The 24519-nt window shown below is 53.4% G+C and overlaps 11 protein-coding genes across 11 annotated transcripts; 6 read left to right on the top strand and 5 right to left on the bottom strand.

The window, feature by feature from the left end:
* Positions 1 to 208: 208 nt before the first annotated feature.
* J4E93_006033 (uncharacterized protein) lies at positions 209 to 6973 on the bottom strand (the record flags this gene model as incomplete). Its single annotated transcript, XM_049343951.1, has 1 exon — positions 209 to 6973. The coding sequence occupies one exon, from the start codon at positions 6971 to 6973 to the stop codon at positions 209 to 211; it is 6765 nt and encodes a 2254-aa protein (XP_049199184.1).
* A 201-nt stretch (positions 6974 to 7174) lies between these two features.
* J4E93_006032 (uncharacterized protein) lies at positions 7175 to 7588 on the top strand (the record flags this gene model as incomplete). Its single annotated transcript, XM_049343950.1, has 2 exons — positions 7175 to 7296; positions 7348 to 7588. The coding sequence occupies 2 exons, from the start codon at positions 7175 to 7177 to the stop codon at positions 7586 to 7588; spliced, it is 363 nt and encodes a 120-aa protein (XP_049199183.1).
* Positions 7589 to 7607: 19 nt separating this feature from the next.
* On the bottom strand, positions 7608 to 8791 carry J4E93_006031 (uncharacterized protein; the record flags this gene model as incomplete). The annotated part of the gene is made up of 3 exons (XM_049343949.1): positions 7608 to 8570; positions 8624 to 8734; positions 8783 to 8791. 3 exons carry the CDS (start codon positions 8789 to 8791, stop codon positions 7608 to 7610), a joined length of 1083 nt encoding a protein of 360 aa, XP_049199182.1.
* An 890-nt stretch (positions 8792 to 9681) lies between these two features.
* J4E93_006030 (uncharacterized protein) lies at positions 9682 to 11861 on the top strand (the record flags this gene model as incomplete). Its single annotated transcript, XM_049343948.1, has 3 exons — positions 9682 to 9731; positions 9787 to 10271; positions 10501 to 11861. 3 exons carry the CDS (start codon positions 9682 to 9684, stop codon positions 11859 to 11861), a joined length of 1896 nt encoding a protein of 631 aa, XP_049199181.1.
* Positions 11862 to 12321: 460 nt separating this feature from the next.
* J4E93_006029 (uncharacterized protein) lies at positions 12322 to 14280 on the bottom strand (the record flags this gene model as incomplete). Its single annotated transcript, XM_049343947.1, has 1 exon — positions 12322 to 14280. The coding sequence occupies one exon, from the start codon at positions 14278 to 14280 to the stop codon at positions 12322 to 12324; it is 1959 nt and encodes a 652-aa protein (XP_049199180.1).
* A 444-nt stretch (positions 14281 to 14724) lies between these two features.
* Positions 14725 to 15470, top strand: J4E93_006028 (uncharacterized protein; the record flags this gene model as incomplete). The annotated part of the gene is made up of 2 exons (XM_049343946.1): positions 14725 to 14979; positions 15036 to 15470. The coding sequence occupies 2 exons, from the start codon at positions 14725 to 14727 to the stop codon at positions 15468 to 15470; spliced, it is 690 nt and encodes a 229-aa protein (XP_049199179.1).
* Positions 15471 to 15982: 512 nt separating this feature from the next.
* J4E93_006027 (uncharacterized protein) lies at positions 15983 to 17098 on the bottom strand (the record flags this gene model as incomplete). Its single annotated transcript, XM_049343945.1, has 3 exons — positions 15983 to 16367; positions 16428 to 16993; positions 17051 to 17098. The coding sequence occupies 3 exons, from the start codon at positions 17096 to 17098 to the stop codon at positions 15983 to 15985; spliced, it is 999 nt and encodes a 332-aa protein (XP_049199178.1).
* Positions 17099 to 18459: 1361 nt separating this feature from the next.
* Positions 18460 to 19297, top strand: J4E93_006026 (uncharacterized protein; the record flags this gene model as incomplete). The annotated part of the gene is made up of 2 exons (XM_049343944.1): positions 18460 to 18594; positions 18644 to 19297. The coding sequence occupies 2 exons, from the start codon at positions 18460 to 18462 to the stop codon at positions 19295 to 19297; spliced, it is 789 nt and encodes a 262-aa protein (XP_049199177.1).
* Positions 19298 to 20030: 733 nt separating this feature from the next.
* On the top strand, positions 20031 to 20950 carry J4E93_006025 (uncharacterized protein; the record flags this gene model as incomplete). The annotated part of the gene is made up of 3 exons (XM_049343943.1): positions 20031 to 20486; positions 20635 to 20802; positions 20855 to 20950. 3 exons carry the CDS (start codon positions 20031 to 20033, stop codon positions 20948 to 20950), a joined length of 720 nt encoding a protein of 239 aa, XP_049199176.1.
* A 674-nt stretch (positions 20951 to 21624) lies between these two features.
* J4E93_006024 (uncharacterized protein) lies at positions 21625 to 22269 on the top strand (the record flags this gene model as incomplete). The annotated part of the gene is made up of 1 exon (XM_049343942.1): positions 21625 to 22269. The coding sequence occupies one exon, from the start codon at positions 21625 to 21627 to the stop codon at positions 22267 to 22269; it is 645 nt and encodes a 214-aa protein (XP_049199175.1).
* Positions 22270 to 22861: 592 nt separating this feature from the next.
* J4E93_006023 (uncharacterized protein) lies at positions 22862 to 23956 on the bottom strand (the record flags this gene model as incomplete). The annotated part of the gene is made up of 3 exons (XM_049343941.1): positions 22862 to 23536; positions 23590 to 23691; positions 23903 to 23956. The coding sequence occupies 3 exons, from the start codon at positions 23954 to 23956 to the stop codon at positions 22862 to 22864; spliced, it is 831 nt and encodes a 276-aa protein (XP_049199174.1).
* Positions 23957 to 24519: the final 563 nt, after the last annotated feature.

Raw genomic sequence — 24519 nt, 5'->3', positions numbered from 1 at the left:
TTAGCCACCTACTTCGCATTTTTCTACGTTAACGTAGGCTGCAGACGTGTTCAGGCTTGACCTTGTTTGAGGTGCTCTCATGGTGTTTAGTTGATCAATCCGCGCATACCTGTGAAGCGTGATTGTTTCATCGTGATTCTTATTATATACTTGTAATCCAAGAAATGCCCGTGTACGCCGTTTTCATGCCGCTAAATCCAAGACGTTACTAAACTACCATGTCGTACCCAACATTCCGTCCCTCCTCACCGTAACACACAGCGTCCCCAAATCCATAAGCATCATGAAGCGCAGCCTGGAATTCTTCTATCCCTCTTTCCAGTCTCCCTCGTTGTTCCTCCACACCCCCGATATCGAAAAGCACCTCTCTGCGAGCATGGCCCTGACCGAACCATATCGATCCAGCGCTCTCGCTCCAGTTCGTCTTCAAGCTGTCTTCCAGGCCGCGACGGCAGAAGGCTAGGAGATCTGCGTGTTGTCTCTCTGGGGGCGGCGCATGTGCATCACCAGCGTAAGAGGGGATGGTATCTGGTGTTGCGCCGCGGAGAAGGTGGGCGATGAAGATGATGAGCTCCCCGATGTAGGTGACTAGTGGTGGTGGATTGAGATGTGCGGAGGGCATGGTGCGATTGCATATGTATTCGAGCGGAGACAAAACGGACTTGAGAGCTTGCAGCATATGCGTGAGCGCGGCAAGGACGTAGGGAAGCTGGAGCAGATGATGATTGTCCTTGAGTTGTTCTGTACCCCGGATGAAGGCGTGTGAAATCGAGACGATGCAGCCGACGGTCGAAGCGAGACTTTCAGGCTGAGTGATACGCAGGTCGAAAATCATCGTTTCTAGGGTCGCGGGAAGTGCTTGCAGTATGGGCTTAGCAATGGCGAAGGCTGTGCTGGATGAGAAGGCTTCTTCCAAGTATGCGGGAAAGATGCCCTGTAGCAAGACCGATCGCAGTGCTACCCTATCGCCAGTCGGCGCCTCATCAGTGCAGAGAGCAGTTGTGAGCTGGTTGACCAGATAAGCTTGCTGATTGTCCGCAGCGGCTTGTTGTGCGACAGTCTGGATGAAAAAAGACAGCTGTTTCGCAGTCCCAGCATCTGACAGCTTGGGCGCGTATCCACAGAGGCGAGCGACTACGTAGGTGGGATCTCCGGCTGGGAGTGGGAAAGCGACCGAGTCTGTGAAGAAAGGCAGTACAGGGCAGATGTCGTTCGCGTATTGCTTGAGGAATTGGACGATCTTTTGCACGAATTCGACATATGCGCCTGTCACCGTTGTGCCTTGGCGGAGCTGCTGGTAGTTGTACTTCATAGATGTCATGAAGTCCTTCAGCATCGACGCGTACAGCCGTTTCATTTCGCCGAGACGTAATGGTTCGGCTCGAGTGATGGCGTGGATGTCGTCGCGCATGTTGGAGAGAATGCTGGAGATGAGGGCAAGGCGTCGCGTGCGCAGAGTGTCGGCAGTGATGTCCCATTTCCCAGTCTCTAGATCGCGGAAGAAAGGCAGGTTCTGCATGAGCGGGTGATGTTCGTCTGTTTGCGCGATCGCGTGCAGCAGTCTGTGCTGGAACCTCAGCATCGACTCTCGCTCGACCAAGCTTACCATTAGAGCTTGGAAAAATTCATGTCGATGCTCTTCGTACGCGGCTGAGTCACAGTCGGCGAGAGCAGCCATGAAGTATGGGCCGAATTTGCGCGTCTGTTCGGTCTGGCGTAACTGCTTCCACGATACTTGGCTAAACGAATCGAGATAGTACGACCATGATCTTTCACCCAATAGGACCTGGCCTTCTGCAATCCGAACCCATGTATCGATGCAATCCATGAGCAGGTTATCGTCTGGCGAGTTCTCCGCGCCAAAGGCGTTCGACAGCAAGTGCCAAAGTGGAGTCTGGATGAAATCCAATCCCGATTGTTGAACGGTCTTTGCGGGGACATCGACATCCATATCTTCCAGGTCATCCATATCGGGAAAGTCACCGTAGTCCTGGCTTTCTTCACTTGTCTGTTGGCTTACGTCTTTCTTCAAGTTGGCTTTCTGAATCTTCGCATAATCTTGAAGGACCTTCATGACGTCGCGAATAACGTTCACGAGTCGATGATCTTCCAGATGAGGGAGCTCCAAAAGATGCATGATGTCGGAGTCCACCAAAAATGCCCTTAAAGATGATTGATCTTTTGCATGTTGGATGGCCCTGCTCATACCTGCAATGCAGTCTCTTAGCGTCGCAATAACCTGGCCCTGGTTCTTTTCCATCGTTTGACGAACCATGACGGCAGAGACATCAGTAGTGCCGTCCAGAACACCAGACTTGAGATAGTCGTCAGCTTCAGTCTTTGCCAACTTGTACTGAATGAGCGTTTGGTGCATGATGTCTTTGTGCCAGGATGCAAATGGCCGTGCAGAGGTATATGGCTCTTCGGTTGATAGCTGAAACGTAGCAAGGTTGGCCCAGGCTCGAACGCTAACTCTACATGCCTCGCGATGAGAGCTTTCGTGATTGACTAGGTCACGAATGTGATCAAGCTTTGGCCGACAAGCGGGTGGCGCAGCCCAGTAGAGCGTTGAGAGTAGGTCGTGGTGATTGCGTAGCGCTGCAAGATTTTCTTCGTCCAGGGGCTGATCCTTGGGATAAGCACGCCCATGATTAGGCAGTGAGCGGAAGACAAAGCTACGAATCTTCTTCTCGGGATAGGCGTTGCTCATACCCTGGAGACCTAGAGCGAGACACTTCAGTGAGATGTGAAAGGAGTTCTCGTTCGGCTCGACGTTGAGTGATGGCGCAGTGGCAAGGTCATTGAGAAAGGGTACCGACCCAGCGCCTGCTTCACGTCGTAGGCTTTTGAGTCCATTCTTGCCAAAGAAATCCAATACAGCGTTAAGCATCAACTCCGGACGTCTCCAGTGCCAATGAGCAATCAACCGATGGCATCGTGCAAGATTGGCGCGGACGTATCCATTCAGCGACGTGCTGTGCTTCCTGTACGTACTCGGGTATAACTCGAATAGTCTGCGCAAGAGATCTCGAATGCAGGCCCAATTGTCGCTTTTGAAGGTCTCCCTCCGGCTTCTAAGCGGTATGCCGGACAAATCGATTTCGTTGTAAGGAAGGAAGGTGAACATTGTGGCCCAGGTAGCCTCGAAGGCAGGTAAAGTAGTAGCGCCGCCCAGCTTGGAACTAAGCTCTTGACTGGCCAGATCCCAGAAACTCCATCCTGGTATGTCCATCTCTTCCAAAACATGCATGCATATGACCGTACTCTCAACAACCACGTCGGTATCTTGTATACCCTTCTCGCGTATGGAGTGTCGCTGGTTTTGTTCGAGAAAACTACTAAGACTGGGAATGCCGTGCCGCATCAAGTGAGCGACGACAGTCTTGGATAAGCTTTTGGCAAGACCGATAACTCCGACTTGGTTGCCTGGAGAAATGGTAGGATGTTGAGCGATGTAGTGGACTTGAAGGCTGATGACAAGAAGGTATGCCATAGCACGGACCACACCATGAGTATGACTAGGATCTCGGCCGTTCAGGGTACCTTGAGCAACCAACAAGTTGTCAAAGATTGTTTGGCATAGCCGCAACAATTTGGCCACACAGTCATCCCGATCAATGGGATCCAAAAAGCTGAGATGGTGGGTAATATAGCCGATGAGTGATCGTGCCAATCGAGCTGAGTTCAGTGGGCTTTCGTGGACTAATGATGACGTATCAGGGTCAGGTCCATGGACTTCGACAGGTTCTGATACCGCTTTCACAATCTCTTGTAGCCTAGAAAATGTCTCATCATTCCATGGGCCACATCTGACTGACAGAACGCTATGGCTGATGGTGCAATGGCCGGCCAATTCATCGAGGTCACGGCTACCAGGCTTGCTGACACGTAGAGCTTGGCGAAACTCGTCAGCCCCGATGAATGTGGAAGAATGGAAGTACGTGTCGGTGGCTAGAGAGTATACATCGAACGTGATCGGGTAACGGGTGCCATAAGGACCCAACCCATGGAGTACGGGCAAGCCGTCTTCCGTGTCGACCTCTTGTGGTTGAGGAGCGTCGGTGTTCTTGAGGATCTCGTCAACTGCTGGCTCGCTTGGCTGGCGATATTCTCGCGCATCGACATCAATTCGTTGCGCTTGTACCTTTCGCTTCAAGCGTCTGCGAACCGGAGGTTGTTGTTTGCTTGGACCTTCAGTTTGGCCTTCTCCGACGTCTCTCGCGGAGGGGAGGGGCGGCAGTTCGGTATTGTCATCTGCGAGATACCTAGCCAGCTGTGGGTTTACGAAAGGCTGTTCGCTAGGCAGCTGAAGACCAAACTGCTGATCGACACGCAAGAGGCCCTTCTCGAATGCGATTTTCCTGTGGCCACGGCCAAAGTCGTTCTCATCGCCTTCAAGTTGCGCGGTTCTGAACGGAAGAGGCGCCTGACGCCCAGCTCGTCCTGGATTCTTGCTTGATTGGACATGTTTCTTTCCTCGTTGCGTGGATTTCCTGACCTGGGTCGTAGAGCGCTGGAAGATGTGGAGGCCTGCGGGGATGCTTTTACGTGGGCGTGTACGGGATACGTCCGTCCCGGCTTCAGATTGTACCTCAGTGCCCTTCGCAGATGCGGCGTCCGTTACTGAAAGCTGCTCGGCATGCTGCTGGTTATCGATCCGATCGGCCAAAGGATGTCGGGATCTCTTTTTTTGCGATGCAACATTTGGTCTTGGCTTCAGTGTTCCCCGTTGCCACTGTCGTAAAGTGGTATTGGCCTCTTCTGTGTCTTCAGCGTTATGCAGTCGTATCTGCTTGTCATGTACACTTTGACGGGCTAAATCTGGTCTCTGAAGCGCTTGCCGTCTGGCGATCCTAAGAAACTGCGGCATCTTACCACCTGGTCGAGAAGGCGAAAGATCAATGTCTATGACACTCATGGCAGGCGGTGGGGTTCTGCGTGATTTCTTGGAGTGGCCATGCTTCCTGTTCGAGGATTGACCGCCAGACGATCGTTTTCCAGTGGCAACGTTCCTTGCTAAACCGTCTGATAGTCTGACTTTCTTAGATTTCGCGAAAGCGTCTGTAAGTTTGGTCTGCTTTCTCCGCTTTGATCCTGTCCCACCAAGCGTAGGGAGAGGTAGACGGTCGTGTTCCATGTCGGACAGGTTGTCGTCGGCATAACGATCGTCAAACATTGCAGCTAACGCAGAGGCGTCGGCCACGGAGTCTTGCACCTTTTGCAAAGGCCGGGGGTCAGAAGCCCTGGGCTCATCATCCGAATCATCAGATATGACAACAGGAGCCTGTGAAGGCGTGTTGGAGGCTGAACTTTGTCGAGGTCGGCCAGCAGGTCTCATGATTCTTTGGGCAACTCCACGAACAGGCGCCGTTGGCTCGGGAGAAGCAGCTGCATTGATACGCGCGCGTTCTCGTTCGCGTTGTTGAACCTTCCGTCGCTCTTGTGCTTGGCGATCGAATCGCAGCCAAGAAGCAGGCAAAACTCCCTTGATCTTTCGGCCCACATTTCGCATGTCATCGTCACTCTTCTCTGCCTCACTAGCAGAGCCTGCAGCCGAAGATGAGCTGTCCGTTATCACTACCCTTGTTGGCCGACGCAGTTCTCCGCCGGATCTTTGTATGCTGTGGGGGGCTGGCTCGGAGTCTGAGCCCTGGAGCATCTGAGGGTCTTCTTGCATGACAGACGAGGTAGAAGGCGTTGGCAAGTTTGGAGCAGGGGTTGATACACGCAGCATAGCTGGACGGCGAGCTGACGTAGTTCCATGTAATGGTGGACTACTTGAATACGGCGGCGAGTTCGGAGGTATGGACCAGATATCGCGTCGCATTTCACTGTCTTCAAAAATGCTTGTCGGTGCCGCCGCTGCTTGTGTGGATGAGAAATTATGCTTCCGACGCTTGGCTGCATGGGGATGACGGAGCTGTGTGGAAGGAGGACGTCTGGCGGGACCAGAAGTGGGCCGATGAACGAGATCCTTTCTTGGACGTGGCAACACAGGTGTAGAAACAGGTATCTCGACCTCGGGAGGGCTGCTTGTAGGGCTTTGATCGGGATTGAACTCCTGTTCTTGCGACTCATCGTTTGGCTGTCTGCGATGACCCTGAGGGGATCGTGAACGTTCTCTTCGCACCGGCTTGAGGCCTCTGCTCTGTACTTCTCTCCGATACATCTCACCCTCCAGCGCATATGGGTGCATTTGGATGGGCTTCCGTTGTCGAAATTCGCGTCTTGCTCTATCTTCGGCGATTTGTCTTTGTAGAGCCGTTGCGGATGGTATGACCACTTGGACTGCCGTACGTCGATGGGGCTCAGCGAAAGCAGGAGGAGGCGATTCCAGGTCCGAGGGCGGATCTGAGAGATCATCGTCGGAATCATCGGACAACGGCGCGATGCCGAACTCTCTGAGTATGCTTGAAGCATGTGTAGAGGTTTCAGGTTTCTCCGTGACTGCTACTTGTATCGGAGTAGTCGAGTTATCGGAGATGGACATGAGATGGCCGTCATCGAGTTGAGGTATGGACACGGCAGAGCTGGGCTGGAGGATCGGAGATGCCAGGCGCTGTGACGATGGAGGTTGTACAGCCTGTCGGTTCCTAGGCGTAGGTGAGCCTAGCAGCGGATCAGGGCTCTCGGTGGGCTCTCTTCCTATACTGCGCGTCGATTTGGGCGTGAAGGGAGATGGCGTAGGGCGTCTCGGCGAGCTGTGTTTGGTAGGCGTGGCGATGCCCGTCTCTTGCTTCTCTATCCCATTGATGCCTTCGTCGTCATACTTCTTCTCTCCCTCCTCTTTCTCGACCCCTCGCACCTCTTCCATGGGTGCTTCATGCTGTTGGATCGGCACGAGGCCATCTTCGACGCGCTCGACGCGTCCACTCAGGCCGACACTCTGCCTGGAACCCTGACTCTCGAGCTGAGACTCGTCTTCTTCCTCATCCGAGTCCTGGACAAAACCTTTCTGTCGCCATTTGGACATTTGGACGCGCCTGCATGTCGTTCCGCGGTTGGATGCTGGCGGGGTGAGGTTTTGGGTGATGGCTGAAGGCATGGCGCGTCGTCCCGTGCTCCGCTTAGCGCGTGCTGGCGACGGCGGCGGGCTCAACTTTTTGCCCGCGGGAGTGCTTTCGTCATACACGCCAAACTCAGCCGTCGTCACTTTAAGCAACGAACACACAAAATGGCGGGACGAATTCTTCCTGTCGCGTTGGCGACTATCGTCGGAGTGTCAATTGGGGTAGCTACGTTTGATGGAGAGTTCAAGAAACAGCGAATCGCACGGATGGAGGAGGAGTACAAACGGTGCGCAGACTCCACAGGTACTTTCGTCGCTTTCACTAACATTCGTGTCAGGGAACTCGCCGCTGCAAATGCTTCCAGCACCCCGAATCCCATCCCCGTTGCATCGAGTGCTGTTGCACCCCCACCTTCCGCACAACTATCGGCCCATAAAGAGGAAGCTGTCGCCTCCGCGCCTGCCGACAACTCGTGGTCAAACGTGCTTGGGCTCTGGGCATGGAAGAAGGACAACAAGACGGAAGCCGCGCCTACTACTGCGGCTAGCAGTGTTGAGAATACGAAAAGCAAGCCCTGAAGGCTACCGTAAATGGCTTTCAGAGGTTCAGTCTACGCTCAAGATCGGCCCATCGTCCCCGCCGCAACGGGTCCAGACGCTTCAGCTCGTCTAGCCACGACCTCATATCCTTCGTTGTAAACGACTTGGTCCCAGCATCTACCTCCAGATATGCCTCTGCAAGCCCGAGCAGCGCTTCGTATATCCACTTGCAATCCGCTTCGTCCTCCAATATTTCCCTGATGTACTCCATCTCGTGCTCGTAGTACTGTTGCCGCTCGCCATTGGTCAGGTCCTGGACGACAAGCGCATCCGGCGGACATGACGGAGACAATATGGAGAGGAGGTATTGGTGATAGAACCATATGGACTGGTCGAAGGGGTCGGTGTTTATGGCTTCGCAGATCAGGGCTAGTTCTGAGTCAAGAAATACACGGCGCGAGCCAGCGTCTGCGTTGCGCTCGCGGAGGATCTTGGGGATAAGCTGGCTACGGTTGTGCCAAGCGGAGAAGTTGGAGAGGTTGGTCTTGATCATCTTGGTCGTGTACTCGAATTCAGATTCTGACAGACTCTTCTGTGCTGTCTCCGATGCGGAAACGTCATCGGATGCGGTCAGACGCTCGATCTGCGACACTACAAATCGCCTGTAGCCCCAAGCATGGAAGTTGCGACTGTCTGCGTGCAGCATCTTGTTTATGAGTTGTAGTTCTCCTGACCAGAGCTTACGTGCTGCATCCGCACCCATCAGCGCTTCGCCCTCGCGCAATAGCCAGTTTCTGTGGTTCCATATCCAATAGCACTTGGGAAACTTTCGTAATAGCGCAAACGTGAGCTGCAGGTCGCCCTGTAAGAGTTCGTCCGGTGATTTTTCGGGGGTGTCTGCGGTCACCAGAGCCATCAAGACGCGTCTTCGGTGATTCCATATTGTGTAGTATTCGGGATTCTCGTTCAAGAGTTTCGTGACTAGGCCCAGGACTTCGATCGTATATTGCTTCTCGGCAACCTGCAGAGCGAGTGTCAGCAGAATCCAAAGGAAGCTTCCTCTGATTACATTACCTTCGTGTTCACCAGATCCGCCAAATCTTTGTAGTCTGTGATCTGTTGTAGCTCCTTCTGCCGCGCTTCTTCCGAGCGGACGACTGGGCCCGACCCGCGTGATATACCGTGCTAGACATGTCAGCAAGGACCTGTGGAGCGATCAGGAAGTCAAATTACGCTTGCCATATGTTTCTGCGCTGTCTAGGAGGCCTCAGCGTTGCTTCCTCGAGTTGCAGCCTCGGCGGAATGTTGCCCCACTACACGCGTGGAGCCCCTGCCCCTCCGTCATCCCTCGCGGAAGGTTGCCGTCACCACTAGCCGCATCTGCCAACCCTATATATGCTCCGAACATCCTAAGCAACCTCAGCAGCCATTGCTATTACTAACCCAGCAGCAATAACACCGGGACACCAGGCAGCACCCGGTCTCCGGCCTCCTAGCTCCTCTCCTTCAGACAGCTTCACATGCGCTGAAGCTCATAGCTCAGTCCTCCAGTCCACTCATCTTGACACAAGCTGTTCCAACATGAGCGACACTGGCGACGAAGCATCTCCGTCTCAGTCTGGCTATCTCACACCGCCGCTGTCTCCTACGAAGACTGCCAGTACCGACGGCTGGGTATCACCTCGAACGCCGCAGTCTCCGCGCCAAAGTCGCAGCTGCCTCTTCTTCAGGGACATCGACAGCGGCTTTACTAGTCATTGCCCAAATCCATTGTCTTCTCCTAGGAAGTCCAATTCCAAATTTCTCTCTCGTCTCGAAGCGCTGTCAACTCCAGACCTGAGTCCGACTAACCACGTATCTGTGCCGGTACCTTGCGACCTCAACCCGCTTCGAGATGGATCCTCTTCCAGCAAGCGACGACGCAGCAATCGCAGTTCCTCGGACAGCATAGTTGAAAATGCAAGCCGCGCAGCATCTCCTTCACTCATTCCAACAGATACAGTCACTACGTTCGAAAGACCAAATCTACCGCACTTACGCTGCATTGACATCTCTGCTGACGACAGTTCTCCGCCCGCCAAGCTTCGCCGTCTTCCCTTGCGCTATGCCAGCTCTCCTCTCAGATCCAGTCAATGGCAAGCACGAGGTGGCCTACTAGCATCACCTCGCCAAACCCAAACAAGTACACCAGATCGTTTCATCGCTTGCCGCCGACCACCCACTATTACACGAGAAAGCTTCGAGCTCAACAGCCCTGCGGAGCGTCGGAACAAGGAACAGAACACCAACCGCGGTACACGCACAGGTGCAGATGCTTTCAGCCGTCGACTGCGCAGGAGTGGCCGTATGAACGAGGAACTACGCGGCCTCAGGGAGGCACACTCTGTAGTTTCAGGCCGCGCAAATGCAAACAGAAGAAACGTCAACTTCAGACAAACCCCTCTACCTCTGGGTACTCGCCAGATCAGCGCTGGCGCTGTCTGGAATGTTGGTGGGCCTTCTGCTGTGAGTGACACAGTAGTAGCAGTCTCCACTGGCAGAGGTGGAATGCTTGGAAGTGGAACGAACGCGCCATTGTACAAATCTGCTTTCCTGAACCGAGCAGACCCCGATGCCGAACTTGAAGCCTACGAGAGACGTCTCGCACTGGCGCTCGACATTGACCCGACTGATCGCATTCTCCAACACTCGTCTTCTCCAGTGTCGTCGAGCTCACCACATAGTGGCCCTGCATCGCAGGCAAAACATGTCTGGCGAGACGGAGCTTGGATTAGGGACGGAGTCGTTTCGAGTTTGTTCCCATCTACTACGCAACCCAAGTGTTATGTTGCTGCTAATCTGAGGTTGAAGGTCCCCGTCAAACACCACCAAAGCGAAGACCAGTGCCAATCTTACCCTTTCGATATGTTCTTCTGCTTACCGTTGCTTCTCAATACTGACCTCGCTCACAGTTCTCGATGCCCCTAACCTCCGCGACGACTACTACTGTACCCTACTCGCATATTCCTACACCTCCAAGTGTCTGGCTGTCGGCCTAGGAAACTTTGTTCATCTGTGGTCTGAGAGAAACGGTGTCAACACGCCAGATTCCCTGAACGCCGTGCCGCCAAACGGTCCCGCAGATGTTCAGCACGTCACCTCCTTAGACTTCTCCTCTACAGCAGGTGGTCAAGCGATTCTTGCCGTAGGGCGGGCCGATGGCCGCATCTTGCTGTGGAGCCCACTGGATGCTGAGCCACGATTCGATGCAACTCAACCCAAGCCTGTATCGTGTGTATCCTGGAGACCGACTATTGTGCAACGCCCTTCTCTTCGAGATAGAGCAATGACTGTATCGACTGAAGAATTGCTCATCGGGGACGAAGTCGGTCACATCTACTTTTACAGTGTGGAGTGGCCGTCAGAGACGCACAGTGAACTCTTCGGTTGGACTGGTGCCATGACCCTGTTGGCTCGACTTTCAATCCACAGTCAACAGATCTGTGGCCTAGCATGGTCATCCGACGGTGAGCTTTTTGCGAGCGGTGGAAACGACAACAACTGCAATCTGTTCGAAACCAAGAAAGTACTCCGATCGAACCCCGCAAGTGAAAACACAGCAGCCATCTTGGACGTCCGGGAAGGCCCACGTGGCGAATCCATCTACACTGTAACCAACCGTAGCAACAACGCCGTGCTACATCTCGCGCAATCAGCCGCAAAACACACATGGACGCTCAACGCCGCCGTCAAAGCCATGGCCTTTTGCCCCTGGCAACGCGGACTCCTCGCCGTCGGCGGCGGCTCAAACGACCGCTGCATCCACTTCTACCACACCCGCTCCGGCACCTGTCTTGCGACCATCGACTGCGCAGCTCAAATCACTGGCCTTACCTGGTCCCAGACACGCCGCGAGATCGCAGCAACTTTCGGCTTCGCGCAACCCGAACACCCATACCGCATCGCCGTCTTCGCCTGGCCCAGCTGCGAACAAGTCGTTGCCGTTCCGTGGTACGATGAGAATCGCGCGTTGTGTGCAGTCGCGTATCCAGGTGGTCCCACAAGCGGTCCGCAAACAGACGACGATCGTGATGGTGGGCGAGCGAGGGGTGAAGACGGGGTGTGGTCGCGGAGAGGTGCTGAGGAAGGTTGTATTGTTGTGGCCGCGAGTGATATGGCGATTCGGTTTCATGAGATTTGGAGTGATAGACGGGGTAGTGTGGGTGCGGGCGGCTTGCTGGGTGGTGGCTCGATGGGCTTGTTAGGCGGAAGTGATATCCTTGAGGGGCCTTATGCTGGAGGTATCGAAAGACAGGGCACGATTATCAGGTAGGTAAGGTAAGGTAAGTCTTCGGGGGATGGATGGGGATATAGGTTGAGATGAGCAGACTTATTCCTAGTCTGGGGATCAAAAGTTTTGGTTCTGAATTACAATCGAGGTCTGCTTCGGTCTGTTACCATTGACCAGTCTTCGCAGATAGCACAAGCTGCAACCTGTACTCTTCTTTTCATTCCATCATCTCGAATTCCACGACCTCGGCTTGTAGTACAAACCTTGCGACAGCTTTACCTTCCTTTCCGCCGTCTTAACGACGTAACTGCTAATCTTCGTCGGTCCTACATCTCTAGGAGCCCTCTTTCCCGGCTCTGTCTGCACCAAAGCATCAAATTCCGGGTCCCTACTAAACATCGAAGTGTCACCCTTTTCGCGGCTGCTCAGGATTTCTTCCAAGTCTTCTCTCATCGTCCTTCTTTCCTCCTTCTCTTCTTGGCTCCTCTCCCATTATTCCATGTCATCTCTCACGGTCTTGGCGTTTCCTCATCCATCCCTTCATGTCTTCTTTCACCGACCTCTCCGTCTTCTGCTCTTCACCGCCATCACCTCGGACCGCCATCTTCCCTTCCATTCTCTTCCCCATATGTTCATCCATATCATTGGTATCCGTCCTCTCCGTCCTCTCCCAACTCTCCACCCTCTTTCTTGCCTGCTCCGTAACGCGGGCGGAGATTGCCCTTTCCACATGGTCCCATCTCAACTTCCCGCTCGTTCTAACCTTCTGTGCACGAGTTCTCTTTTTCTGAACCTCAGATTTCTTCGCCTTCTCGCTAGCCCTCTCGGCTGACCGTCTTTGGTTCAGGGTGCTAATTTGGATGGAACGGTGTGCTCTGAGGACAGCTTCGAGAAGGTTAGAGTTCCGTTCCGTGGTGTCCATGATCTTTTCATCGTGCAGCAGTCCGGTGAGTTCGGAGTGTAGGCCTTGAATGGCGAGTGTGAGGGCGTCTTCTTCTTTGGGTGTTTCCCGCAGGTCGCGACGCTTCCTGTGCGGGTCGGGGAGGGGTCTGTAAACTAGGATCGGGACCTCGGGCTCCTCTTTCTGCTCGTTTTCTTCAATCTGCTCTAGAGTCGGTTGTTGGCTTATGATTCGGTCCATGTCGGCATCAGCCGATTCTTGTTGCTTTGCACGTGCGACGTCTTCTTCGAAGAGGTGGGATGAGTCTTTGCCGCGGTTCTCCAAAACGAAAGCTAGACCGAGGGAGTGTCGGCCGTTACTACCATAAGTGGCACCAGTTTCAGTAGTGTCTTCCCTAGGTTCCGTCTCACCGAATTTGTCGGCCCAGAAAATATTTCCTTCGAACAGCCTCTTCGCGGTTCTGTATACTGTACCAGTGGCGGGGATGAGTTTATTCCTTGCATCCATCGTGGCGTTGACCTGCAGTCGACCACTTGCGTGACCTATGGTGATGGCGCCCTCCATTAAAGGCTCAGGAGCAAGCATCTGTTCGACAACTGTTCCGGGAATGCGCGCCGCGACGGCTGTCGTCAGTGCAGCAGTCAAAGGAATGGCTCGATGAGGCTGTGTATCTGACAGAAAACGTACGACAATGTCCATCTGTGATGCCTTGAGAGTCTTCCCTGACAAGACGGGGTGCGCAGATGATTGTGATACGATGCCGATCTTGGGAACGGTACGAGGGACCTCATCCTCTGTAGATGCAATACCCATGACAACGGCAGCGGCTTTGCGAATGCTTTCGAGCAAAGCAAGCTTTTCCTGAAGATTGTTGAAGTCGTCGGGTAGGATGGTACCATCCACTCCGACATCGTCTGCTCGGACGAAGATCGCTGGGTTCGCGCCATCTATGCACGATACTCTGTAGCCCCCAATGTTGTCCACTCTCCTGCCAGTAGGTAGCACTCTGCCAGTTTTGCTACCGTATGGACGATTGAAATCCAATCTGATCTTTGAGCCTTTTCCGGTAACGCCGTCAATGCTGTAGTCACCCGCGACGGCAGCTTGCGCTCCTATGACTTCGAAGGTAGAGTCGATCACCTTCCCAGTATTGGTGTTCCGTATCTTTACTGTGACCTCTCCGTCTCCTTGGGCGTATATTTTTGATGGGAGAAGACCGGCGTTATAAGCATAAGGGCCAATTGCACTGCTCATATTTCCACAGTTGCCTGCGACGTCGACTTCATCGTCTTCAATGCCCAAGCCGACGAATGTGTAGTCAATGTCTAGCTTTGGCTCCTCCCCAGTCGCTTTCGCCTCTTCCAGAGCCTCTGCAGCCTGTACAGCCTGCGCACTTTTACGAGCTGCATCAATACCACCAAAGCCTGTTCGAAATCGAGTGGCTCTCTCGGGCAAAGCCACTCTCCTTCCGTAGGGTTCTACGAGACATATCTTACTCAGACTTGATATGCCCGCACCCATCCCGTCAAGTTGCCGCCCATAAGGATCACCACTCCCCATGATCTGGCGGAATATGGTTGGCCATCTTGCGCGCTCTTTAGGCAAGGCTTGCGGCTGTAGGATTACGCCTCGCGATGTACCCCCGCGATAATAGGCCGCCTCGATAGGTTTCTGGACTGTCGCAGATGGCGGGACGACGTCATGTCGCGAGACAAACGAGCGTATACGCAAGGAGAAGACTGGCGAAGGACGCATCACGCATCATGGCATTGACTTGTCGAGATGCATGTCAAAGGCGTATGCGATCGCCGGATGGCAAATTGTTCGGAAAGGGTCCGCCTCGGAACGGAAAGAATTGGACCCTGATGGAAGCACAGGCATTCGTCACTCACAGCTCCGAATTTTTCTCGAACGTCTTCCTCATCATCGCATCCACCTGAGCTACACTATCGCCTTCGCATAAACCTTGCATCCTCTGCTGCATTCCACATCTCATACCACACAATGTTGCAAAGAACCATCCTCCGCGCCTCAAGACAGCAGGCTGCCCGCTCAATACGGCCTTTTGCGCCACTACGTCAACAATCACCCATCACACGAGCAGTAGCGACGCCCGCTATTCGGTGGTACTCGGATGCTGCACCAGCAAAGGAGGGCGAGGCTGCCGAGAAGAAGGAGGAAGCACCCGCAGAGAACAATGAGGCGACACAATTGAAGGAGCAGCTAGAGAAGAAGGACAAGGAAATTGTCGACTTGAAGGTATGCTCCGATGCTGCCCGAATGCAAGACGACACAAGACTGACATGAACCCACAGGACAAGTACCTCCGCTCAGTCGCCGACTTCCGCAACCTCCAAGAGCGCACCCAGCGCGAAATCAAGGCCGCTAAAGACTTCGCCATCCAGCGCTTCGCCCGCGACCTCGTAGAATCCGTCGACAACCTCGACCGCGCACTCGGCACCGTGCCAGAAGAGAAGCTCAAGGGGGATAACACCGACCTCATTGCCCTGCACGACGGCATCAAGATGACCGACACCATCCTCATCAACACGCTGAAGAAGCACGGCTTGGAGCGATTCGACCCCAGCGAGGCGGCCGAGAAGTTCGACCCCAACATCCACGAGGCGGTCTTCCAAGCGCCGCAGCCTGACAAGGAGGACGGAACTTGCTTCCACACACAGCAGAAGGGCTTCAAGCTCAACGGCCGGACACTGCGACCGGCCAAGGTTGGCGTTGTAAAGAACGCATAAGCCCGACATTATTAGAAGCAATATGAGCTTCATCCTACGCGAACCAGGACCTCTGTCGCTGCCGCCACGATCTTCTTCGCATGTGTATGACTACTTCGGTTCGGCTCCATTGTATGGTTGGCTGCTTTGATCTGGCACGGTACATTGGGGGCATGGCGTTTTCGTGTCAATTCACGAGGTACATTTGTGTACATATATTCCCCTCTCAGACGCATTCTGGAAAAGTTGAAGCAAGCATGATGACGAAATGGCTTTGCGTATATTGTAATATTAGATATGACGAACCATGAGCAAAAGAAGGCAGCCCAAAGAGCTAGCAGAGATATCAATGCCATTCGCATCAACTCATTTTCGATAGCGATTCGCAAAGTGTCTTTGTTTTCTTGGTAGATGCCAATATATGAAGAAGGACTGCGTTTCTTTTGAGCAGTCTTGCAGTCTGTTGACGCCCACACCTTTTAGAACGCCAGGCCCATGCAATGTTGTACACCCAAACACACCACTCTCTTCGTCTACCAATTGGACTGCCCGTAAGGCGTAGCTCCGTATGGCGTGGTTCCTCCTTGTGCTGCACCACCCCACGAGCTCGCTCCTCCATATCCGCCTCCTCCGACAGGGGTATATCCACCCGCATCACCATATCCAGCACCATTCAGTGTTGGACTCTGCGCACCGCCAAAGTCCTCCGGGCCTCCAACGCCGCCAGACAATTCTTTGATGATCTCGGCAAGTTTGCGTTGTAGGATGCCGATGCCTTGGGTGACGATTTCATCGGGTTCGAGACCGCCAACTGTTTCGACGTCGTAGAAGAAGCGTGTTGGGGCAGCGTCATAGTTGAAGGGTTCGTCGGGGTTGGGAGGTCCGCCGTCGAGGTTTATGCGGGCTTCGTCTTTGGGCCTGGATATCTGTTAGAGACGTGCTGTTACACAATGTTCGGATGGTTTAAACAAGACATACCACTCCTTGTCCGCATCCTCCTCGTGCCAGTAGTCCAAGTGATGCAGCTTGTTCGCCGGATCGTATTCAAAGCCGATGGCTGCACTAGGTGCCCATTTCGCGTGTTCCTTTGCAATGCCCTTCTTCGCAATGCACTTCATGTTGATTGCCTGGCCTCTCCTCAACTTGACAATGCAACTACCCGTCTCTTCTGAATCAGTGATGACCGGCTTCCCCAGGTCTTCGTGTGGTGCCCGAGACTCAATCACCAGATCCCGCGCGTACACCTTCATAATCTCGCTGCCTGTGCATTTCGCGTTGAGGGTGAGAACCACGGCGCAGTTGTCGCAGTAGCCTTCGCAGTCGCAGTCACGCGAGTACAGCAGCTCTTCTACGCCCTTGGAGCAAAGAGGAATGAGGCCGAGACGGTGGCAGACGAACTCGTCGGCGAGGACGGATGTGTTGTCAAACACTTCTACGACATCGATGGCTAAGGTGGGAATCTCGGCGAGCATCACACGGCGGAGTGAGTTTGCGGTTTCGAGATTGAAGTTCTGGACGATGAAGTTGGCGCGCTGGCTGTCGGCCTACGCATAGCTGGGTTAGCTCGACGTGTCCTGGGGCAGACGGAGCGGGCGGTGTACCTGGAGGAAGCGCACATTGATTGCGCCGCCATCTGGGTCGTAGTCCATCGCGTCGTCGTTTCAAGGAGGAGAGGGCTGTGTGCGTGCGAGGCTCGTGATAGAGCCGAGGTACTAGGGCGACTGGATTCGAAGGCGAAGAGAGACGTGTTGGCGCGTGTGGGGTGTGCTGGCTAGGGTCGTCGTCTTGATGGAGATTCTTTGAGGTGAGTCTGGAGCGAAGCAGCCTAGCGTATGGATGTGGCGCATGCAATCTACGCCACACCCAGATCCAGCCACACCTTTGACAGTAGTGGTAGCATCATCATGCGGGTCAGCACCTGGCGAGATTACGCCAAGTGCGGAATTGCATGCAGGGTCACATAGACCAAGATTAATGGTTGAATGACGTCTGAATTCTTTATGTTCGAGAGTTACTAGGGAAACCGTAGATTTCGCAAAGGCGGAGTGGTCGTAGCATCACCTGCAGCTACCGTCTCGTGCGTGTTAAATGTACACACTAAACAGGAGACATGTACAACGATTGTACGCATCAAGACTTGTGGATGCGCCCGGCGTACGCGGAGGTCGAGACAGTCACGAGACAAGCATGACCTTTGATCAGCCTTGCTGTTGAACACATGAGACATTTTCCATGGGCCAAGCCTAACTTGAGCATCACAACAAAACCCAAACATGAAGGATACTATTGGCCGACAAAGAACCTCAAGCGCAAAGCGCCTATGGCTGTGTTGCGAAATGAGCCGACTGAGTTGGACAGTTGTCCTTGCCGTATTGCATGCGTATGGCAGACGGACAATAAACGAGTCTGCCGCCGAGTGATGACCTATTAGATGCCCAGTCGGACGAGATAAGGCCTTGATGGTATTGCATGCATGCTGTGTAGTCCTAACATGGATAAGCCGGACACTAACAGTGGACTCGGTGCTTGAACAGTCAGTAAAGGATGTTCTGTGGAACCAGCGAGACACTGGTAGATGTTTCTTTCGTGGACATGAGGCTGAGTGGCAGGCGACTATGCATCAGCGAGGCTGAGGCCCTCTCCTTTCTCTGCGTCTCGTGCTATCGTCAGTTGAATCCATCATTGACGCGTCCGCCGAGGTCCGGAGACCTCCAGCAGCACAGTGCGTTGGGGAGCAATAGGGCGGGGCAGTGCAATGGTGCCCAGGAAATGGCGCGAAAGAAGCAGAGACATGGGACATGGACGCGGGAAATGGCATGGCCGGAGTCTGGCCTTGGCGGATTGAGGCGGAGCAACGGTCGCTGCTTGCATGCGGGCGCTGCAACGACCAACCGCTGAAGGCGAACTTTGATATAAGACACACGCTGTCTGTCGCTTGCCCTCCAACTCACCACAGCAACTCAACCAACAGATCACAGTATATCTTTGCGCAACATAAATGATCGCAAACATGCAGGCTACTCTACCTCCATCGCCAATGCGCTCCCGCGCGTCATCGGGGAGCAAGTCGCCACTTTCTCTCGACCTTTCAGACCTCCCACCGCTCGTCGAGCCATCACCTCCATCAAACACACTCATCATAACCGTGAGTATCCTCTACTTTGAACTTGGGAGCGCAAACTAACAGCGTTTAGAATCTTCTCGCACCCGAGATCTTCTCACTATCAACCCTCACCGAGATCCGCGAAACCGTAGACAAATATGCGAAAGTACACACATGGGCGCCACTCAAGTCTTTCCGTCGCATCGTAGTATCCTTCTTCGACGTCGACTCTGCGATCCAGGTCCGACAAGCCCTCGATGGCGAGCAACTTATGGGCTACCGCATCCGCGTCTACTTCGGCGTAAACACGCCCATGAACCCCTCAGACCAGCACCTCGCCCTCCCCAAGTCCGACCGACTATTCTTCATCTCGCCGCCGCCCTCACCACCTATGGGCTGGGAGATGAAGGAAGAGGATGCGCCGAACAAGATTGTACACCCGGAAGACCTTGCGGCAGCGCTGGCCCGGTTACATGCAAACCACGATGCGACTTCGCCTACCACCGACCACGGCGGCCCATCGATCACAAGAAGGCGAACTGGCAGCACCACTGTTGTCTACCACCCCGAAGACCACGGTGACTCGCCAAACCTTCCAGCCATATCCGTCGAAGACACAACTGAGACACCTGAGCCGTTGACACCCATCGATGCGATGGAGGGCGTCGAGGGCCCCATCGCATCGCAGAAGGCGCAGGGCATAGCAGTCAGCACATCAAGGCCGCCAGTCGAGCTCATGCAGTAGACCGTCGCGCGATGTTCCAGTTCGTTTCTTTCTTTCTGTTTTCAAAAAGCATCATCTGCTCAAATGACATTGTGAGTGCATGGTTCGGCGTTGGTGGTTACCTTTGGGATGGCTCGGGTTCGAGTTAGGAACGATAGCATGTGGGTTAAGGACAGTGGGGATTTCTTTGACAGGACTCTGGTTGTAATGACGTCTAGTGGGTATGGCATAGTATGATATCCCGTTCGAATAGCACAAATACGTTAAAGTACAACTTTACTTCGCCTGCTTCAGTCTCTTTCGTGAACATGTGTATGCAGTGTCATCTGGATTGCGTAGCCAGAGCCCACCTGGCATTGCGACGCCAGAATAATGGCAATGTAACGCAAGTGTTGATTAAGTACTCCATGTCTCTACCTCTTCGCTATGAACTGCTCGTGTCTCCGCGCAGAGCTCAGCATGAGATATCGTATTGCAAGTTCCAACCTCGCATAACGAGAGTTTCTGATTGTAAAAGCACGAGGATCTGAAAATGTCCACATCCGGTGGGGCGCATCATGTTGTTGGTCGCAGTTGCCCGCGGGCCGTACCTGAAAGTCGCGCTAGCACGTGATGATCTCCATTCCGATTAGCGCGCACTACGAAGCGAAGGCCCATTTCGATAATTCTAATTTCGCAGGCCACGACCCCGACAACACCACGACAATCTACTAACGTTGCAGCTTCCACACGCCGTCGAGACGCCGCAGTCAAGATGAAGCTCAACATCTCATACCCCAACAATGGCACCCAGAAGCTGATTGAGGTCGACGATGAGCGCAAGCTCCGCGTCTTCATGGAGCGCCGCATGGGTCAGGAAGTCCCCGCCGACAGCATCGGCGACGAGTTCAAGGGATACATCGTCAAGATCACCGGCGGTAACGACAAGCAAGGTTTCCCGATGAAGCAGGGTGTCATGCACCCAACCCGTGTCCGCCTCCTGCTCTCCGACGGCCACTCCTGCTACCGCCCTCGCCGCACTGGTGAGCGCAAGAGGAAGTCCGTCCGTGGATGCATCGTCGGCATGGACCTCTCTGTTCTTGCTCTCAGCATCGTCAAGAAGGGCGACGAGGACATTCCCGGCCTGACCGACATTGTCCACCCCAAGCGCCTCGGTCCCAAGCGCGCTACCAAGATCCGCCGCTTCTTCGGTCTCAGCAAGGAAGATGATGTGAGTTCTCTCATAGCTTCTTCGCCAATCCTGCTTCGCATAGCGGATTGAGTCTCGCTCATCCTGCTACAAGCAGCGCATTGAGTCTGAGCAACAAGAAGTGAGCTAGAAAGTTTGAAGGTTTGAGTACTAATCATTGCGTGTGTAGGTCCGCAAGTTCGTCATTCGCCGTGAAGTCGTCCCCAAGAAGGAGGGCGCAAAGCCCTACACCAAGGCCCCCAAGATCCAGCGTCTTGTTACTCCTCAGCGTCTCCAGCACAAGCGCCACAGGCTCGCACTCAAGCGCCGTCGCGCGGAGGCTTCCAAGGATGCTGCCGTACGTCTACACCACTCCACTACAAGCAATATAGAGGCTAACGATACTGCAGAACGAGTACGCTCAGATCCTTTCCAAGCGCATCAACGACGCCAAGGCCGCACACGAGGAGGCCCGCAAGAGGAGGGCGTCTTCCATGAAGCACTAGAGCGTTATCATGAGTTCATGATTGGGTCGTGGAATGATTACATTGGCGTCGGCACGAAAATAACGGTGTGGGCTCCTGTATCTGAATGAAAACTTCGGGCATTCTAGGGAATAGGCGCTTCTCATACCACTGACTGCTTAAGGCAGTTGTCTCAATAAACAATTGCATCACTTCACGACCGCTCCACAACCTTCGTATCCGACATGTCTCTTGCTGTTCTCATTGTCCATCTCGACCTTGCTGATCTTAGCTTTTCCATCGTCAACGCTTCTTCCCATCGCGCGTACATCTTGCAATCCCTTAAGCTCATGTTCTGCCAGGCCCATGTTTGCCTCAGCATCGCCCACCGGGTATTCTGAGCATCATGCTTCCATACTCTTGTATTCTCCGTACTCCCTCTTCATATGATCAGCGCCACTCCCTGATTCCCACGGATTATATCCTCGTTGTGCATCATACTGTCGCCGTATGCACCTCACTCCCAATATCTAGCGCATGATACTGGTCATCCGTATCCTTTAAAGACGTCCAACTCCAGACAAACATTGAGTCCGGTGTCCGGCTCGCTTGCCCAACTTGCAAAGCAATCGCGATCCAACATGTATATATACTTAGCCTCTTTCACACGGCACTCAACCCTTCGCCAAAGCAATCTTTCCGATCTCAAGATACTCATGTCTGACGAATCGATGTATCGCGGCGTCACGCCCAAAGAAGCTCGCATCTACATCATCGGTCCAGAACACTCGGGCATTGAAGAAATAGGCGAAGCCCTGCTTAGGTCAGACATAAAGTGCCTGAAGCGTACTACTGATGTCAACGCTACCTGTCAACAGTTTCGGGCATCAGATGGCGAAGAAAGACTTCGCGCCCTCTCGAATGACACGGCATACAATGAAAAATTAGAGGACGGCAGGCTTCGGATTCCTGACGAAAATCTTGTTGTCATGGTTAAGAGGGATTTGAACAGCGCTATGGAAAGATGGGCGAGGAAGCATGGTGAGCCCAGCACGGATGATCAGAGGGATGACACGCGTGAGAAACAGACCAGTGGATTCCTTCTCGAGAACTTTCCGCGAAAGATACATAGCGCCATCAAGAATTTGCAGCCAGAACAGGTCCAGAAACAGAATGAGAGGAAAGAGGCCTGTGCGAGGTATGTTAAAGAACGAAAGGAGGCCGAGAGGGGTTTCGCGGACATGAAGATACAGCCGGGCACCCGTTCGTTGGAAGTAGATGGAGATGAAAAGATGTTAGCTGTACAGAAGATCTGTGAGGATTGGATGACAATGCAGCTTGAGAATGGAGGGGATGCTTGATATGACTTTGTTGGGCGAGAGATAGAAGATAGAAAGTGAGGTACTGAAGCAAGCGAACTTGATCATCGTGATCTTTGTATCAATAGTAGCAGTCTTACTATGTCTTAAACTTTGTGTTGTCTCCTGTGAAGCATGCAGAGTGTTGCATCCTACCCAAATGCATCTTGTATGCTTTGTATGCCTGTCAAAGGCTGTGTTGCTCATCCTTTCGCAACCCATGAATTCTTCAGACCCCCCAGCGTCTATACTACACAATTCTGATTAATCTGGGCGAATACAAAGCCTGTAGTGGCTAGCTGGTAGATGGCGTTGACGTACGGTCAAGTCGGGTTTGGCGTGTCCAGATTGCTGGAAGGTATAACAGCGTATCAACAAACATTGGTACTGGGATGTGTACTTTTTGATATTTTCTAAGGTACATGCACATCAGTCGTATGTATATACAAGCCAACCAATGCATCCAAGCCTAGTCTATGATGTCGCGCCGCGCAATGCTGTCAGCGCCAAACGCCCGCCCATGTGGTATCACTCGCCTCATCGCATACCCGATATTGCACCAAGCACATGCGCGTCTTGCCCATTCCCCTTTTATCTATTCCAACTTTTTCAACTGCCTGTATACCTTCTTATGTTGCTCCAAAAACAGGAACGTGAGCACCGTGTGCGGGCCGACGCGAATGAAGCTCGGTACCCAGCCCTTGAACATCCAGCGGAACCCTTCTGCTCTCATAGTGTCTGTGACAGTCTTCACTAGTCCTACACTCTCACTGGAGCTCATGACTTTGGTTTTGATGACATCTACTGGCGAGCATATCGTTGTAGCTACAAACCCAGCCAAGAAGGATGCTGAGAAATGTGTTGTGAGGTTGTCTTGTAGCGGCGTGTAGTTCAGCAGCACGCGCTTGAACCCATCGTATGTTGCCAACTGTCCAACTGTCATGAGCACAGCTCTTGACGAGTTGGGCCAGACGCCTTTCCATAGACTTGCTACTCCTTCTTCCCGCGACATTCGTATTATCCCATCAATCGCGTTCTTGTATCCTCTTCGCTTTTCTTTCGGTAATGCTGCGTCGTGCTGCATCCGTACGTTCAAGATGTCTCCTGGGTTACCGGCGAATCCTCCAAGGAATCCTGATATGGAGGCCATGCCCACGAGCGTGAGGAACGAGGGTTTCGTGTCGGCGGTCGTCATGCGGTCTTTGAGGGTTTCGTAGACACCGAAGCGTGTCATGCTGTATGTTCCTTGGCGGAGCTGGGCTGCGGAAATCTATTGTCGCATTAGACGGGTCAAATTGGAATTGGATGGATAAGACGACTTACGCCCTTGTACAGCCCCAATGCGCCATCAGTCTTGATGACATGCTTAAACATTTGCATCATATTTAACTTGACGCCAGATATCGTTTGTGTTTGTAACCGGACCTTAATTCGTGAGTATATTCAAATTGGCGCACGCGACTGTCGAGAGAGCTACCTTCACTGCTCATAGTATTAGCCAACTGTCCAATGCTACACGAAAAGCGCGGGAAAGCTTACCAAGATCCAGAGGATGTGTAAAGAAAGTCGCAAAACAACTTGCGCTTCCACCAAACCAGAACGGATAGCGTATGGGCGTCTTCTTGAGAGGCTTCACATCTTCGCTCTTCCGTAGCTCAGGCACGCTCACGGGCTTCTTGACGTCCGCCATGTTGAAGGTGAAGGGCCGCGCAGCAACAGCATGTGTAGCTGACAGGGACAGGGAAGCTGTAGCCTTAAAAGTAAGGAAGCCTGCAAAGCTTCGGTGGTAGTTGAGGGACCGAGAATTCGGCACGCGGACGTCATCGGCAAAACGTGCTGCTTCCGGATTTAAGCTCGGAGCTGGCGGGCAGGGCTTGGCGGCGCGCGTGGTTTTGAGGTCGCGAAGGTAACGGCGAATCTCATCATCAAAGATGCGAATACTACTTTCTTCCACGGCGATTTGCCGTCAATTAGGTCGAAATTCCCTGTTGCGAGTACCGCGGAGCTCAGTGTCGCCCTGGCCGTGGCGGCAAGCGGTGAGATATAATTCTTCTGGTGAGTTTGCTGTCATGTGACGCGACTCACGGCTTCCCATATCGCAGCGAATGTACTACTCCGGCGTTGAGCGAGTCTCGGAGGATGCAGATGATAAACATGCTTTCATCCCGCTATCGCTGTATTGGTGTTGAGCAGCGACTTTGTGTCTTTGGGAGCATAAAGAAGTTTCGGAGTATGGCATCTAAGTTTTCATAG

This window comes from Alternaria ventricosa, assembly GCF_023758065.1.
Source record: "Alternaria ventricosa strain BMP 2768 chromosome Unknown scaffold_9, whole genome shotgun sequence".
In the NCBI taxonomy this organism is placed as follows: domain Eukaryota; kingdom Fungi; phylum Ascomycota; class Dothideomycetes; order Pleosporales; family Pleosporaceae; genus Alternaria; species Alternaria ventricosa.
Note: the sequence above shows the minus strand (reverse complement) of the source record. Positions and strands in the feature narration are given on the sequence as shown.